The 18,667-nt window shown below is 46.6% G+C and overlaps 1 protein-coding gene across 4 annotated transcripts in view; it reads right to left on the bottom strand.

Annotated features, from left to right (window-relative positions):
• Nucleotides 1-18,667, bottom strand: part of fgfr2 (fibroblast growth factor receptor 2) — a 37,211-nt gene that overhangs the window by 12,301 nt on the left and 6,243 nt on the right. The window contains exons 3-10 of one of the 4 annotated variants that reach the window (XM_027027043.3): nt 14,033-14,299; nt 13,234-13,308; nt 9,844-9,906; nt 9,393-9,562; nt 7,457-7,580; nt 3,901-4,091; nt 2,424-2,568; nt 859-1,055 (exon numbers count right to left, since the gene is read on the bottom strand). In XM_027027043.3, the coding sequence (XP_026882844.1) occupies nt 859-1,055; nt 2,424-2,568; nt 3,901-4,091; nt 7,457-7,580; nt 9,393-9,562; nt 9,844-9,906; nt 13,234-13,308; nt 14,033-14,299 (1,232 nt within the window). Of the gene's footprint in view, nt 1-858; nt 1,056-2,423; nt 2,569-3,393; nt 3,533-3,900; nt 4,092-7,456; nt 7,581-9,392; nt 9,563-9,843; nt 9,907-13,233; nt 13,309-14,032; nt 14,300-18,667 lie in introns of all 4 variants that reach the window. The other 3 variants (XM_081724305.1, XM_027027060.3, XM_081724306.1) reach the window with 3 other exon arrangements.

The following is an 18,667-nucleotide window of genomic DNA, read 5'->3' on the forward strand; positions in this document are numbered from 1 at the left end:
GGCACAGAATACACACACAGAATACCCTCATCGTGTGTGTGTGTGTGTGTGTGTGTGTGTGTGTGTATGTGTGTGTGCATACTTATCACTGTGATTACATTTGATTTCATAAGACCTAAGACAAACCCTCTGCATGGTGAGCCATGCAGGATTCAGGTGATGGGCATGTTGTTTGACATGTTTATCATTGAACTGAAGTTGTGCACAAAAAAAGCTTTGCAATGAACGCTTGCAGCTCCTGCAGTGGGGAAACCTCAAAGTCTAGAGGAGCAGAGAGCTGTAGGGCTGCTTATCCCAACCTGTACGTTTAATCGAGACACGTCGGGTATGTGGCAAGACCTCTGAACAGTGGTGTGCAGTATCTGCACTCTGCAGTCATCCTTACCTTCCCTTGCCACAATGCAAGATTTCAGCAGGGGGAACCAATGCTGTTACATTCACTCACATTCCCCAGATCTGGTCAAATCAAGAATTACTCGGTACATACGTTTGCTGCAGCAATAAGTAAGAATGACTAAAAGCCCCAATAGGTGCAATTTCTCTTTAGCAGCAGTTCTTGAAAAGCAAATCTGCTGAAATTTGAACTTTCTTCCACATGACAGTCAGAAACAAAACCTTTATGTGAAGGTGTAACTTCAAAGCTGAACCATCCACACATTCTACATAGATGGAACAGGAGCTGAAGAATATGAAATTCTACAATGATGAGACCTTTCTAGAGTCATGTCAATGTTTTTTGATGTGTGTGTGTGTGTGTGTGTGTGTGTGTGTGTGTGTGTCGGTGTGTGTGTGTGTCAGTATTTATGTCAGAGTGGGTGTATTTAGGGGTTCTGGAACTCTTTATCTACTTTCTGTTACCTGGCGGCGCAGAGGGATTTGCTTGGTGAGTTTATGCACAGCGGGCTGCGCTCCGAAGTCTGGTTTCTTCGTGGAGGTCCTCATCCGGCACACGACCACGATCACTACCATGCAGGCAATGAGGAAGACACCTATGCAGTAGATGGCGATCTCCACATAGTCGGGTGGGAAGTCTGGCTCCATGACGCCTGACTCAGCTGAGGTGGGGTCAGGGGTGGGGGGTGGGGGGGGTGAGAGGCAAGGCTGTTAGCGATGGAGGTGTAGCTTCTGGACGAGGACTACCGCACTGGAGTATTGGACGGGAAAGCTAAATGTCACACTGAGCGAGACGCTGGCAAGGACATTGAGTATTCCCGGTAGAATACCACAGCAGGCAGAGAGCGTGAGAAGGAAGGTGCGGAGAGGAGAAGAAAAGATGAACGACACGCAAACTCAAGACGCACAAAAAACACAGACACACTCGGCCAATTGATCTAACATGTCCTTCATCTGGCATCATGTAGCTGCTGTTACTAGTAGCTGTCTAGCTGGGGGAGGGAGGTATAGAGGGTGAGGGATAGAGAGTGAGATTGAAAGAAAGAAAGGATTGTTGGCAAGAGAAAAGACAGGACGCCTTGCCAAAGCAGGTGGGACCTTTGGTATCCAGACATAAACTCACATACACGCAAACTTACATCCACCTCACATCCTGCCTCTTTAGCATCCTTACAAATCAAGCTTTGGCCTTGTAGCAGCTCAGTGTCAGGACCGCAAAGTGGTGGCACTCGTGGTCTAAGGATCTTCTGTTTGGAAACACACTCTTAACGAACTACTATGGAGGGAGAATGTTAACTCCCCCCCAACTGAATTCTGAGCTTCTGAATTCCGAGCTTCTCCAAATACAATGACAAAACACCTCTGCAGTCATTTTTCATTCAACAAATATGCCTTATTAACTGCAGAATCAGGAAGTACAGAGACATGAAAGTCACACACCCAAATAACACACACAAACATATTCAATACAAAAAAAATACAGTGACCCACTGGGGCACTGGCACTGATAATTGAGAAAGCTCAACTGGATTTTGGCTTTCTTGAGTAAGCTACAGCAATAACCAGAACATATGGACAATGACAGGCATGCATACGGACGCACAGAGAAAGCACACATTCAAAAAAGCTACTAAGAGCACATGAAGAGAAGACGGGAAGGCGTGAAGGAGACACATGTTGTCCAGCACTAACCACACTTGGATGCTAATGAGGACAGTTCAATAAGCATTTGAATCTTAAAATGCTAGCAGGGATGCACATGTAATTTTAAACGAATCCTTATCATAATTTAGATATTTGCAGTCAGATAATTGTGATAGGCCAAATGCATTACATTTGGCATTACATCGCAGTTTGGCAAAGCAATCATAAACCAATTACAAACCAACAATTTGGAATTCCACTGTAAGAATGCCACCCACACCCCCTGACAAGTGTCTCCCACTACCTCCCAGGCATCCCTGAAGAAGAGTGGACAGTGGAAGTGGGCGGGGAGGAGCAGCTGGGCGGAGCCGCAGAAGAGCAGGTACCTGAAAGAACCGTCAACCAAGCAGAGTGATAGGAGATCCCAATAGAGTTACCCGCCAAGCACGTATACTCGCCCGCGTCGTTGAAAGTGACGTTGGGCAGGTAGAGGACCTCGATCTCTTTGTCCGTGGTATTCACACCTGCCGTCTGGGAAAGGGAGAAGGAGGAGACAGGAGGAACCGAAGAAGAAACCAAGGAGAGGAGGGGGGAGGGGGAAGCAAGGAGATCGGTCAGAGAAAACGAGGGAGGTGGGCAGGAGGACGTTGGGGAGGTGGAGAAAAGAACAGAGAGAAGAAAGGGAAAAAGAGACGAGTGAGACCCAAAATACCAGGAGGAGAAGAGAACTGGGAAACGTTTAGCGCCATAAACCTCATCTACGCATGACATGGATGGTAGATGAACCCTTCGTGATAAAGGGCTACACTAAAGATGCACCACAAAAAGGGGACCCCTGTGTGAACAGAGATGTAGCAAGGGTTTGGGCTGGAAGAGGATGCCCCAAAACTAAATTGGCTGCCCTCACCCCTTACCACTAGGTTGAGCCCAGCAGAACTTCGGAGAACATGCAAACACATACCTGATGTGAGGTACCATGGACAACAAGCAAACAGATACTCTGAAAGTGTGGAGAGAAGAGAGTGGAACAAGTGAAAAGAAGACAGGAGGGGGAGATGGATGAAGAGGAGAAGCACAGGGAAAACAGAAGAACAGTAAGGAATAAAGAAAAGTAGAGAACTGAGGAGAAAAGATGACTGGGGAAAATCTTGTTTCCATGGCCACTTTAGGACAGTTAGGATCATCCTGAGAAGCTCCACAAAAAACAAACAAAAAAAAGACCACAACCCTGCAGCCAAAGTCCCAGGATCACCACACACCACCACGATGAGACGAAAAACAACAACAACACCAACCCAAAAACACCAGAAAAAGAGGTCGTCGAGGGTCAGAGGTCATCAACACTGTTCTTTTTACCTGGCAGGACAGTCAGCCAACCTGACTGGTTGACGTGCCCAAGGTAATTGGAGACATTGCACATGTATTCGCCAGCGTCGTCCAGCGAAACGTTGTGGAGTGTGAGCACCTCCATGTCAGTGCTGTTAATGCCCGAGTGCTAGAGGGCGGCGCGACATGGGGTGGGGTGGGGCAAAAGAACACACATATGGCATCCGGTTAAAACCTTTTGTCCTTTTCGTTGACTATGTGGACCGGATATGAGGGAAGGAGAAGGACATTCCCACCACCAGATAACTCATGGGGAGAACAAAAGGCAAAATAGGGAGGAAAAATGGAAATGGCTGATGATACTGTAGTTATATTTACACTGAGATGACTCGAAGATTAAAACAAAAAAACAAACAAAAAGACACGGTTGGAAGAACTTTGACATGTCATCAAGTGAGAAACATACATAAACTCATAATGCCCTTGGTGCAAAAAACGCACTGTGACTGGTTGAGACCTGTGATAGACGGGTCATACCTTTAGCACACGGACGTAAGGGAGACCGTCAGGGCCATAACGGCTGCCGTTCTTGGTGATGTGATGAAGCCACTGGATGTGAGGCTGGGCGTCGCTGTACACCTTACACACGAACCGAGCGTCCTCCCCCACGTGCACAGTGGCATTGGCTGGCAGGCCTGCCTGGAGAATTGGCCGGTGAGGAGAACGTTCTAATACAAACAGAGGGAGGGAGACAGACAGCATTATTGCGTTACAGTTGCATTGCATTACAAACACTGCTGCTTCTTTCTCAATCAGTTCAAGTCACATCCGAACGAACGACAAAGCTTTTATACAATCCCACTTCACCCCATGCAACTGAGCTCCTGCTCTAACTGCATTCAGCTATAGCCAGATCTGCACGTCACTGCAGATAATCTTTAAGGGCAGAGCAGTTCAGAACGAGGCCAGCGGTGCGCCTGCAATTTCGGGTACATGTGAATGCTCTACGGTTCAGAGCTCCACCTGCCACCTCTCCTCCACTGTTAAGCATCTATGGCCCCAAAAAAAAGAGGCCGGGACTTTGTCTCTGGTGATAAGGCATAAACAAAAAGCTGTACCTTGTGAGGGATGAGAAAAGACTGTGTGCTCTGTATCCCAGCTCCAGCTGGTGCTCCATCATGTTCACTTTTAACTGACGCTAATTGGAAAACACGTGGTGCTTTCTATAGCTAATAACCGTTCTGAAATGCTTTTCTGCAGTTGGAACTTTCAGATGCTGTTTGGCTTATGACGGTTCCCGGGTGCAGGACAAGCACAGAATAGGGGGCAATTTTCCTAATGTCTTCAACCTTTAGAAAGGTCTGGTTAGCTGATATGTTGGGAGATACGCGATACACCCTCTTCCTGACCTGACAAGCGTTCTAGCAGAGGAACCACGCAGCAGAAAATGTCACTCTGGAGCTGGAGGTAGAGGGTTACTGATGTATGTGCATGAGGAGGAGGGGCAGATTATAGGGTTGAGCCAGTGGGAAGCCAGTGGAGACTGAAGAAAAGGTAGTCTACAGTGAAGGGGAGAGACGACGGGCTGGGGTAGGAGAAAGGAAAAACTAAAGCATGCTCAACAGATGGGGAGTGAAAGGGAAGATGAGGGAAAGGGGAGAATGGGGTGGGAAAAAGAAAAAAGGCACAAACCTTGCCCTTCATCTGCTGGGTTGTTTCAGTCTGTCTCAATAAAACGCTTTCTGTTATACTAACACTTTCTGCTGTCATAGAAACAACCTGACCTATTGACAACAAAAGGACGTTTTTAGACTTCCTGGCTATATGTTCCTGATAATATTCTGAAAAGTCAACAATGGGGAGGCAAATCTGTAGGTGAGTTTGGGTTTCTTCGCCTGTTCCTCGCCAGTCTTTCTCACAGACCCTCTTCTTTCTCTGCCCTATACCAACACACAGAATTTTGCACACACTAATTGCATCTCTGACTGTAAAGAGGGAAGGAAAAATGAGTAGAAGGTTTGGTTTGCGTTAGTGCAAGTATGGAATCAGATACTCCACCCTAGGCACTGAAAATGGAAATGTCCCTCTAAAAAGGCTGTGCGCTTCAGGAAGTGGGACTCGATTATAGGAGGAAGAGAAGCTGTTTCAGAAGCAGGACACCCACTGAACACCTAGTGATCTGATTATAGACCCAACATGACAATTTGAGAGTGAAACATTGTGTGGGTGTGTGTGTGGGTGGGTGTGTGTGTGTGTGTGTGTGTGTGTGTGAGTGTGTGTGAGAGAGAGAGAGAGAGAGAGAGAGAGAGAGAGAGAGAGAGAGAGAGAGAGAGAGTGAGAGAGTGTTTCTGTGCTGAGTAATGTGAGTATCCAAGGGTTAGTCAGACAGAACACAGATAGTTCACCAAACAGACACAAATGTTTACACCCTCCACTCCACAGAAAACAGCTTAAGGTGTGCACCCACACACACATTCACACTCACACACATACATACAAGCAGGGTTTAAGAGTTCATAGGTGATAACACAGATTAAAATATATGCATAAAATCCCTGAGCAGACACAGGCTGTTCTCCTGTGTCCTCTTCATCTGTGATCACAGTCCATCCGTTATGTTATTAACCAAGCAATCACAGGTCATTACGATGTCTCCAAGTGAGACCACTGAACTCTGGGCAACCCACCGGCAGAGGACACAGGCAGAGAGGCGTTTGGCGTAACAGGCATGAGCCGTGCGGGACTTGCTGGAGCGTGGGAAACCTCATGGTGAATTTAAAGAACACAAAGGTTCCCAGGTGGCCATATGAATGTATGCAGTGGGACCACGCACAGAGAGGGCAGGACTGATCTACTAGAGGGTCCACGTGGGTTGGGGTCTGACAGGGAGCCACAGGAATGATCAGGTGAATCAGACCGGCTCTGCAGAGCTCCAACACTTTGGACCCAGCTGGGCTTTGCAGACAAGGTCAGCACCACACATTCTTACATCACCTTCTGGAGGGTTAGTGGGATTCCAAACAAGCTCACATTTGCTCTTTCTCTCTCTCTCTCTATTTCTCTTCTCCATCTCCCTCTGTCTCATCTTCTATCACTCCTCGCTGTCTTCTTCACCCTCCATCCTGTTCTTTGTTCTTGTCGCACTGTCCACTCAACGTTACAAGTTACGAGGAGTCATTTGCTGGGGTCCTGTTCGGTTTGGCGGTACATGATGAGTCAAGCATGGAGAATTTATAGTGGGCTGCCTTTTGACTTTCTGTCTCACTCTGTCCCTTTCATAGGCTCTTTCATAAGTCAAATAAAGTTAAAGGGCACATCCACCCTTACCCTTGCTTTCTGTCAGTCACTCCCGGGTGCTCTCTGTGCTATGAGGACGCCCTCGGGCCAGCCACAGAAACACTTTACTGCTGCGCGGTAAAACAGCAGAGATGCACTTTTAAAAACTGCTTTCACTTAGCCCAGAGCAGGAGGCCTAAATAGGGGGTATTTGTGTTTCAACCTTAGATATATGTGTGTGTGTGTGTGTGTGTGTGTGTGTGTGTGTGTGTGTGTGTGTGTGTGTGTGTGTGTGTGTGTGTGTGTGTGTGTGTGTGTGTGTGTTACACTGCTATGGATACTGCTCTATAAAATTGCTCTGTAGGTCACTGAAGACGCAGAAGTCAGACCACAGACTTGCTCTAGATTTCCTAGGAGATTGTTAACTGCTCATAAGGACATTGAGCTTTTCATTATGAAGTTCCATGAGTGCTGTAAACAGCAAAGAAAATTGGCTCACTCAGCTTCATTCACAATTGCCAAACCTCACATTTATTTTCCGTGGGTGAGAAATTAGTTCTATCTGAAAGGCTCAGAGGACCATAGACGCTGTAGTAACTTCACTGGATGACTGGTAAGAATGAATAAATTGAAAGGCTATTTCCTCAGCAGAGTCAAGTTTAAGGCAGGTTGTCAGGGGGCATTCTACATTGAGTCTCACTTGCACAAAAGCTGGCTTTGACACACAGACACACACACACAGACAGACACACACTCTGCACCTGTATAATAAACCTGTGGGAAAGGGAAACACCCACCCACACCTGTGCATACTCACCAACTACATCCAGGGTGTATGTGTGGTTGATTGAGCCATACTTGTTCTCCACCACACAGGTGTAGTTGCCTTTATCAGAGGGAACCACACTCTCCATAATCAGAGTCCAGTGCTGGAGTCGGACCTGCATGAGAACCAAAGGTCAGTACTCAGAACCTTCCAAGTATTCACTCAGTACTCGCTCCATACCTTTCCAGTACTCCCTCTGCACTTAATCCACACTCTTTCCTAACACTAAATCAGTACTAGTTCCGTATTCTCCTACAACTCACCCAATACTCGCTCACTTTTCCAGGATACATACAGTACTTTCCTAGACTCACGCAACACAAGCTCAAATCTCACTCAATATTTTGAATTGCTGGCTCCTTATCTGCAAACAAAGCTGTAGTTCATATCAACTCTTTGTTTGTTTTTTTTTAAATATTGTTTCTGCAGTCCTTTTCAGGCCAAACGCGTTTCAACTGTGATACTGCATGAAAACGTTTTTGTCTATTATCGTGTTCCTAGTGTCAGAGAAATGGCAGCGGAGCCGCTGTAGCAGAGGCGGGAGAGTGAAGGAGGTGGAAGGAGGGAGGAGAAAAAGACCGAGCGTAACAGGCCTTCTCTCGGCACCGTTGGAAAAGCAATACCGGCGTGCCGACAGACGGCCCGGAGCACGAGTGAGCGTGCGACCGCCCATGCCACAGGAATTTGCCTCCAATGACTGCGGGCTGTGCTCTAAATCGCACTGACATCCCCTTGCTCTCTCCCTCTCCCTCTTTTACTGACCATGATCACTGATATATAAGCTCCTCTCCAGAGTTTGAAGAAATGAAGAGAAAGGAAATAAATCATTCCTAGTGTGCAACTGTTAAAAAGACCATGGCTGATCCACGGCGGCCATTTTCAGCGAGCACGATTTTATGGCCACGAGATTTCTGTTTGGCAAAGCAGACAAAATGTTTTGAAAATGGCAAAAAAAACAAAAAAACAAAAAAAACACCCGCCACCCCAGCAAATACACATCCAATCAAAACAGAGCATGTCCTGTAGGAGGTATTTGGACATCTCAGGGAAAAGGAACATCAAAGTAATGCTAAAGAGAAATAAAACATTATTGCGCTATTTGAGTTTCCATGACGCATGGTCTCAGGTATTTCAAAGACAAATAAATACAGCCTAACATATATTATAATCATGGCAAATGTAGGAATAATAGAATATTTTCTGATATTACGACTCTGCTATGGAGGTTAGGAAGATGCAGATCACCACTACATAAGCTTTTGCTGATAAAGCAGCACTGATAAAGCTCCTTACCATCTCAACAAGTTTGCATTCTTTTAAAGTTATCTCTTTAGGCTACTATTATATAAAACAGAGTCCATGAAGCAGTGACCACAGTAATGTAGCTGCATACTTACTACAACTTTGCTAGCAGTTATTATAAAAGTTCCTAAACCAAAAAAGTTCAAATCAAAATGCAATGATTTCCCCTCTTCCAGCTGTATAGCGGGTGTGGGAGTTGTGGTTAAATGGATGTGAATACAAGGCTGTACTGGGTTACCTTATAGGAAGTTCTCTGTTTGCATCAGCACAGCTCTTAGGTCAGGAAGTGCAAACGTGCACTGGGTGAGGTACACTGTCCAACAAAGCCCAAGTCCAGTCACCGATTAAACTTTAACTAAAGGGTTCACATCGGGGCCTTTCAGAAGACCAGCACTTCATCAGTGCTCAGCACACTCATGGGAACGATCACGAGGAACTTTCCCCAATCTGCCATTTTGTGGGACCGGACTGCCTTCGGCAGCACAAGCCTCCAATCTCTGCCGTTCGCGGCGTAGATTTTATGCATGTCGACGGCTGAACGGAAGCCCTAGTGGGGAGCATGGGGTGGGCTAGGGGATCCGGGATGGAGTGGTGTGGTGATGTGGGTGGATGCTCACCAGCTTACCTTGTAGCCGCCCATGCGGTCTTCCTGCCTGAAGGGCCGTCCGTTCTTCAGCCAATGTAGCATAGGCGTGGGCTTGCCATCGGCGGCACAGCGAAACTTCACCGTGTTGGCCGCTGGCACGGCGTGCAGCTTCTTCTCCATCTTCTCTGGCGAGACCCAGCGTGGTGCGCCTGCAGGCAGACAGGGAGCACTACCATCAACCCCGTCGCTCACTCACCAACCCTCCCCGCTTCCATGTCCGGGCAGCGCAGAGCAACGGCACCTGAACTGCTGCTCATGTTTGCTTTTGGTTCAGCTCACAGGATGTTTTAGGTTTCAGATAAAAGGCATTTAGTATAAAGCTTAAGGCACATGCTCTGCACCTTTTAGTTTATCTTTGAATTGTAGCTCTTAAAACCTTACATAATATGAAGAGTACACTTTCTATATCTCTGTTTATAATATAACTCACAATTATGGCCTGCCTCAGTAGCTGGGTGCAGTGTGAAGGCCTCATTATGGTTCAGCGGGCAGTCTGGTACAACATAAAATACAGTATTTACGAGTCCCGACACCCAATTTTTCCAGAATGCTTAAGCGAAAAAAGAAAAAGTCACATTATATGTCTGACCCTCTAACGCATCAGAGAATAACTTTCAGCAAAACCTTTACTGGCCATCAACACCATCATGGCTGTTTAACCACAGTTATAATGAAAGTTATAAAATTATGATAAAACTTTTCTTAAATAGCAAACCCATTCAAATACCTCCACATGTGATGCAATGGCTTTTCAAATGAGACACTGCCTTAAAATGCAGTGTCTTTGTTTCTTGGCTTCTCCAAGACTCAATACTTATCAAAAGCACACTGGTATAACGTGGCGAATGAGCCGGGAGCAAACAAACCGTCCCCAGTTCCGTTTTGTTTGGCTCGTAAAAACACCAGAGGAAACACACACAGTGGACAGGTGAGGGCAGATGCAGAGCTCTACGAGGCAGAGGGCTGAGGCAGGAGGTGGGGGAGGCGTGGACAGGGGCGAGGCAGGAGGTCATGAGTGAGGATGCAAACCCAAACCGTTGCTCACAGCTCCGGAGCAGCAGGACACCAAGGCTGGCTAGTGAAACCCTGCCGCTTGCACTGATTTCCCTTAAATAAAAACCACATTCGCTTTGTATTGCGCGCCAAGACACGTGAGTGGAAGAAAAGAAAAACTGCCTCCAAGCCATTGGGGAAAGTGCGGGGTGAAAGGTTAGAGCGCTACTATGAAGAGTGGCTTTCTATGTGGCTTTCTTAGCACTGGACTAAGCACTTTGCCTTCATCTCATCAGGAGTCCTGACGGCTCTGTCCGATGGACATGAGCAGTGGAATAAGCTGTGGCTAGCTGGGACAAGGTGGGAACAGGAGGAAGAATATTCCGGAAGGCATCATAGTTTCGATAAACATTCGGCATCCGAATTCCTTTCAGGGACCCTGGTGAGCAACTGAAGAAGTAGACTAGAATACCGCTCAGCTATATTCCTACACTTTTGCACTATATAGTTTTTTAAAAAGCTGAATCATGGCCATCTAAGGTTATTAACTCACATAACACATGATTGCAATAGCCTAAAAACACTAAATAATCACTTGTGAAGTAATAATTACCCATCTGAAATATTCTTTATTATCACGGCATAATCAAGTCTTGATTTAAGTACTGTAGATATGTTATATCTCATCCATAAATGGACAAATATGGTAATAGGTTCGAGTGTACCAACCAGAACGTATAACGCATAACATAACTTCATATTAGACGTTTAAACAGAGTCTTCCTTGGGCGTGAAGGCCTCTTCTCGCTGTCACCCTATCTGCTAGGTTAAGTGTGTGTGTGTGTGTGTGTGTGTGTGTGTGTGTGTGTGTGTGTGTGTGTGCGCGTGTGCTCCTTGCCACACTCAATCACATTCTTTATCTTTTTCCTGTGGGTCTCTTCATCTCTGCAGGACTCTCTCCCTCTCTCTCTCCGCACTCCCATGCCCCTGTCCGGAATCAGCAGACTTCAAGGCCGCTGACCCTCCAAGTTCCCAGAGCGAGTGTGAGTGCCCACCTGCTGACCCAACACAGTCTCAACCAGACCTTTTTAATCCAAGCTTCATATATTAGGTATTGAAGGTCTGAGACCTGCTCTATCAATATTTTATCAACATCATGTTATTTTGGCAATAACTGTAAAATACGCTTGAAAAGAATACGCTCATATTGTGTGTTTTACGATAGCACCCAAGCTGTGCAGCCAGTTCCAAACTACTGGCCAGAAAAACTGGCAACAGGAAAGCAAGGCACAAATGATATTCATCTGCATCTTAATAATATCTGTAAGATCAGGGAACTAGAAAGCTTTCTTTCATTCAAAGCAATTCCTGGAAAAGCCGACCTGTATTAAGTTTGCCACACAAAGCAATTCCTGGAAAGCCTGATCTGCATGAAGTCTGTTAGGAGTCCAGTGATGCTTACTGCAAAACCTGCGAGCTCAAAGAAGACAAACTGAAACATACTGGTGAAAGTGGGGAAAATATTTTTCAGACTTATTTTACTGAGGCCCTCTCTGCAAAGTAATATCAAATAGATTCGAGTGGTTTCAACTAGGCACAAGTCCAACCCACCTAGCCCGAAACCGCCCCAAGCACAATGCTGAACCCTGCCAACCCCCTACCACACCCCCTGACCACTTCACCCCACCCCATCCCCATCCTCGGCCAAAGGCCAGAATGCACAGCACGCACAAGCTGGTCCTGATCCAAACCAGTCTGCTGGCTAAAAATCTTAACCTCTCTGCTCCTCCTCTCTTTCCACCACTTGCTTTGATATTTAGTTTCGAATGATTTGAAAATGACAAATCTGCTGGATGTGCCAGGACATAGTTGCTTTGTTTTTAAAACCAGCTGATTAAAACTGAATAAAGTGAGTTTTTATCCCAGCCCCCATTAACATCCTCTCTCCGTTTTGGCTTCCTCACACCAGTTCTGATTTCAGAGTCCACAGTAGGCACAGGATCATAAGGGTCTTATGTGTTACAGGAATGTTAACAACATCCAAAAGCTTTTTTTCTCCTCTTTTCTTCCTCAGTATACCTCAAAACAGAGCACTCATCCTCTTACCTACCACCCCAGACAAAGACCCACCCTCCTCCCCACAGACCCCGCCCCTAACGCCAGCCACACCCCCTTCTTCTCTTTCCTTGGCCTGATGCAAAACACATCTCTTTTCAGGTAAAGAACACAGACCTGATGGGTGGTTACTGTAATGGATGGTGCTTGCGTATTGGCTCCAAAAGGCCAAGCTACCTGAGAGACAGAGCAAGTGAGAGAAAGAGGGAAAGAGACAGCAGAGGAAGGCCAGGAATGTGTCTGCGTTGAAAGTGCACAGAGCGATCGATAGCACAGGTCTAAATTGATCGATGACATGGCTGGACGAAGAACGGCTCCGCGGTTCTCCTCTATCAGCGCGGACGGCCTTTGCAACCAAAACATGATTACGACATTACGACGGAGACCACACAGGAAAGCTCACTGAAAATAACCAGAGACGAGCCTTGAAGGGGCTCAAGTGAACAGGACAACTGGAAATGGGAAAGTTGTCCAGGACAGCAGCCGGAAAATATTTGACATTCTATTTGTTTCTATTCTGCTCACTGAAGCGCGAACTGTAACATATGTCAAGCGTGGAAACAACGTTCGGGATTCTGCTCAGCACACACTAGCAAGGAAGGACAAAACTCCCTGGCGGCAATGTTAGTGCCAATGTTGATTTTGAGTCAGCAGGGAAATTAAAGAACAATCTTGTTTGGGAACAGCAGCGCCCCAGTTACCGGATACTCACGCATTTGCTCGCCGTCTAGCTCGACATCATCCGATCGTTCTGCGTCGTCTTCGTCATCGCCGGATGAGATGGCATCTGCAGAGAGCACCGGGAACACTGTAATCGTCGTCTGGCTTTGACTGAGGCTTCACGCCTCTACATTCTTGCACTACTCCTATTGCTACGCCACCAATTATGGAACCACTTGGGAATAGAAGATTTAGCATAATAGCTGCTAGCTACTAAACAGTTATTGCCAGTCGTATTAGCTGTTTTTATTAAAAAGTCATGCATGTTATTTATATTTCACATCTAAAAGATAATCTGGTGAAGAATAAGAGACGATGTTGCTACAGACAATTTCAGAAACACCATGTTGCAACACTGACGAACCGAGCACTGCTAAAGACGGCTAATATGCGCAACAATTCTAGCATTCCCATTGCTAACGTAACCTTATTACTAAACAACTCACACTATACAACACCATATCTGATCAAACATGTCATCAGCAAACATGACCTCATCAAACTCCAAGTGAAAACGTTGGAGCTAAACCCCGATTTTCAAGACAGGCATGTTTCCAATGTCCATAGCAAGTTCAGCGACTTCTCACAAATTCTTAAATCCTAAATGATGTTATGGGAGGCCCTGAAACAGCCAAACGTGGAACAACAACAACAAATCACACTCAACCGAATCCTAAAAAAAATAAAATAAAAAATGATGCCATTTTAACAGCCATTTCCCGAATCAACTGTTGACGAGAATAACGGCCTCTCCACACCGGCATCCGCAGGCCGACGGACGCGCGTCTCACCTGTGACGTTAACGATGAAGCAAAGTGCGTGGCTGCCCTTAGAGCCGGCGGCGCTGCAAGCGTACATGCCCGAGTCCCTGGGCGTGGCATCGCGGATGTGCAGCCACTCCCGTTCTATGAGTGTGCGGTTGTCTGGGCCGAGTGACGAGCCGTCTTTGGTCCAGACGATCGCGGCCGCCTTGGGCAGTGGGCAGCTGAGCTTCAGAAGGTCCCCCGGGTGCACGGAGCACACGGCAGGCTTAGCGCTTTGGCATTTGTTCGGAGGCTCTGCACAGCAGAGAAGGAAGGGCGGAAGGGGCGAGTGAAAGGTAAAGGGTGCAGAGGAAGAGGAGAGAAGAGAAACAAGCGACAGGGTAAGGGAAGGGGGAAAAAACACCACGCCATAATAACCCAACAGAGGCCCTGAAATCAGTTTGGCAAGGGGGGGGGTAGAAGAAACGTTAAGGAAAACCCATCTTTAAAGTAGTTCTTAAAAATCCGTTAACTGCGTTTAGAACCACTAGTCTTTGCTTAGCTTTAAGAGCTGTACCTGCAGAACAGTCCTTTAAGCATGCGGTTACACAAGAAGGGAACGCGTGTGCAATGAGTAGCGCAGCGGCGTGAATGAGGCATTCGCTGGAAAATCAGTTAGTATTTATCCCGCCACGCTGACAAGAGCCCTTCTGGTTTTCATCTTTTGGGCGTCAAGCTTGCGCCCCGGTTTTAAGCACACAATACTGCCTATTAATTTTTCCAATTACATGTATTCCATGTTTGCAGAGTGCAGCCCAAGAGCATGGAATTGCAGAAAATGAAAGTCTGCTAAACTTATATTAATGAGTGTGTTTACATGCACAACAATACCTCAGTTATTTGGCAAGAACCAGGTTATGGCAGTAATTCAACTGAAGTGTCCACATGCACAGCAATTGTGTGATGAAGGACAAGCCCCTGTTTATGTGAGATCAGTGAAAGTCTGGTTTCTTTCCATAAAGGACCTGATGTCAGAACGTCCACATGAGTGTTATTAGTCTCTGTTACTTTGGTTTGTTTGCCTGGTTGTACTTGCAAAAATTGGAAGCTATTTACACACCCAGATTAATTGAAGTATTTATCAGAAATCTAAGCATGTTGATTGGATCAGATTTACTGAAATTAAGACCTAATTAAAGAAATCAGATAAAGTTATTTATATAACACTTCAGTTGGCATAAGACTGGAATATTAGTGTGCATGTACATGCAACATAATAACCATGTAATAAAGACATAAAGCAATGAGCAGACTAGCATTCCAGCATTCAAAGCAGAATCAGAGTACTGCTTTGATGAAATCATGAGTGCACTCGCCGTAAAAGACAAAGCAAGTCACCGGGATGAACACCTCAGAGAAAGTAAGCACAGGCCCTGTCTTCATGGTCACATGTAAGCAGATTTTATCACAACAAGGTTGCCACTTGTTGCCACTGGAACACATTTTGTTTCAAGACGAGCCGAGCCCCGATCAAAGCCCTACTTCATATGTAACACACCTTTCACGCCCACCCACGCTCCCAGATATGCCGGCCTCATTCGACTGAGGTTAGGTCAGTGTTTACGCTAGCACATTTGAGCCGAGCCATTAAAACTGTACCGCTGAAACGTACTGCCTCCTCATCTCCAAAACGCTCAGCATTTACGAGTATGGTCTGGAGAGAAGCTTGAAGTGAAAGCAATCTGTTTGATACTGCACCCACATGGATATCGGCTTTCGGGCCAATTAAAATAGCCAGATGATTAAAAGCAGGGCACAGAAATCTAACCCATTTCAGTGTGTGTCATGCATGTTCTTACACCCTGGGATTTGCTCCTTCACCCAATGATTCAACTCTCGTTAACACAAAATATGGAAAGTGCCCGACTGATTCTTTCGAAGAAAAATACATGAACATAAGAACAAGCTTGTGTCTCAGAGTGTTTTTTTAATCAGTAAAAGAAAGGGACTAAAGACAGACTAAAGGGATTTCCAGAAGAAAAAAAAAACCTTGCAACAATGAAGGCAGCCGTATGGAACAAGCATGGTGGAACTTGTCTGCTGCTTTTTGGCTGAGGCAAGGCGGCTGTAATTAGTGGTGAGGAGGCCCTCCCAAGCTCTCCTGCAGTCCAACACACTTCTCCTGGAGCGCATTCCTGGGCTATTGTGTGCGCGGCAAACCCCTGTGCAGGAAGGGGGAAAGCCAGCCGCATACTAGCACATGAGCCTCAAGGAGGCCGGGAGCGTGCGCAAGGCTTTAAACTTTCCCCACAGGCGCATTGCCCCACACAGGTACAGTTCCTGTATTGTTGCGTTTTGGTTTTTTTTCCTTTTCGACCTCTTCCCCTTCCCTCCACTTTCCTTCATTCCGGAAATAATTAAGTCTTTTTTTTTTTAATTCCCTGTTTACCCTGTGCAGTCTTGGGGCGGTTGACTGATGGGAACCGTATTCAGTGCGTTATGTTCCCGGGGGCCTCCGTTTGATGTACTGTTGGTTAACTGTTATTGACTGTGAGCTTCCTTCTATTGTGCAGATCAAGCCCAATCGGAAGCAATGTGGCGCAGATACATGGGGCCTGTTCTCACCAAAACCTCATTAGAAATCTGACAGAAACAGCTCACGTTAGAGAAGCTCAAGATGGACTTGCAGTGGTTGCCACAATGGAATGCCTCAGACTGCTCCTGTGGTAGACAGCACTATGGTAGCTACTCAGTACAGAGGTCTCAGTGGTGGACAGGAGATGCCCATACACTTGCAGACACATGCAGCAGCCCAGAGAGGTGTAAAATGCAGAAGAAACAGAAAAGTCAGAAGAGCAGTAAAAAAAAAAGGATGAGCTCTCCAATGGGGTCAAATTATTCCATATAATTTATAATTTATTTTTGGTCAAGTTGTAACTACATGTTAATTGACACCCCCCCCCCCCCCAAAAAAAAAAAAACCCTTCATGTTTCTCAAGTGTTTTAACTTTCCTTTTGCTGAAACTTGATTTGATTTCTCAGTCCAGCCGCCAACTGAGATCCCAGTAAGAGGCAAAACCTCAGCCACGGTATCTTCAAACATCCACCGTGGCCTGTATCCTCTCCCGCCTTTCAGCTTGGCACATCTGTTCTTCGCCGTCAACACCTCCTCCTAGCTCTCTCACCTCTCACCCCTGACCTGTGACCCCATCACCCCATGACCCCAACCCTCATCTAGGGGGGACCCTCTGCCATCCTCCAAATTCCAGATTCTTCATGGGAACAGCAATAGGCTGTATACATTCACACCCCATGTTGCATTTGGAAGACAGAGAAGACAAAAATAATGGTAGACAAAGAGAATCAGCTGAAATGTGCAGATATCCCTCAGCCTCAGCAGGCAACGCACTGGGCACGGCAGCACATCTCACGTTGGCGCAGTTTGGGGGTGTTTTAGCGCTCAGGCCCATATATGAGAGAGGAACGTGTTCTCTGAAGTGGCCGTTATCAGACAGCATGATGTGTCAACAGCCGCTTGTACTCTCACTTCTTTTCTTATTTGCACCTCAGTGGCCTCAGACAATTCCATTCTCTCCCGAACCGCAACAACCCAATTCTCACATGGACCTCCATCTGCAGGGTGACAGGAAACACATACCAGCGGCACGGGCACAGACCATCTCATCTGTTGCTCCTTCATCCCCCTCCTTCATGTCGTCCTCCAGCAAACCCATTCCCGCATGGCCAATAACTCTTAGGGTAAGCGATGCTGTAGTCTTTATTTTCATGAAACTGCTGCGCTAGCTCATCCTTGTGAGCGTACACACCTATTCACACTCTGGCTCTGTGCAAGCAGTGTGCCCCCCTGCCCCTGTTCCTCTTTCACTCTTTTCAATCTCCTCCTTCCTCGTTTTCTCACCCTTTCTTTTTCCCATAGGCCACTGAAATCGTACGGCTCTAGCACTGCTCCACCCCCATTCTAATCTCCAACGCCTTTCAAATTGTAATTCCTGCTGGCTTTATCGTCATGACAATGCTTGCCCAGCCAAAGGGCACAAATCTCTCAGGGGCGCCCTCGGCAACCGTCAGCCAGACAATAATCTTAGCCCCTCGGAGACCTCTCATTGGCTGAATTTCCCTCCAAAAATGCTTAGAGCCGGATGAACATTGTAAAATTGGCGGAAGTGAGCAGGGAGGCACAAATACGAGCATTAGCTGCCCCAAAATAAACATTACATTTATAGCAAAGCCTTATGTTGTACTTTTGCTCACCCACGACTTACAGCATCTGCTTGTTGTGCCAAGTCAACACATCAAGCTTTTATAGGATCTTATCAGCCAGATGTCCCATAGACGTTCATGGCACACACTTATTTACTGAGAGGCGAGGGACAAGACGGCATCAGGCAGCACAGACAGCACTATAAAAGGACATGGGCAATTAACAGGGCCGCAACCATGGCCACCTGCACCACTGAGCTCCTCGTCCGCCGTATGCTCAGTGTCTCGCTCACATCATAAGGAACAGGGTACGAACAGAAGCTTTACTGCAGTGGAGCAGAGCAATAATCCAGAGCTGTTTGGGATTCAAATGGCCACGGGGCCCTAGAGCTCCCCAGCCCAGCCCCACCACAGGACAGGAATCTGTGCCACACATGGTTCTCTATCCAGACATGACGAAGC

Source organism: Electrophorus electricus, chromosome 12, assembly GCF_041902795.1.
Source record: "Electrophorus electricus isolate QZ-2024a chromosome 12, ASM4190279v1, whole genome shotgun sequence".
NCBI lineage: Eukaryota > Metazoa > Chordata > Actinopteri > Gymnotiformes > Gymnotidae > Electrophorus > Electrophorus electricus.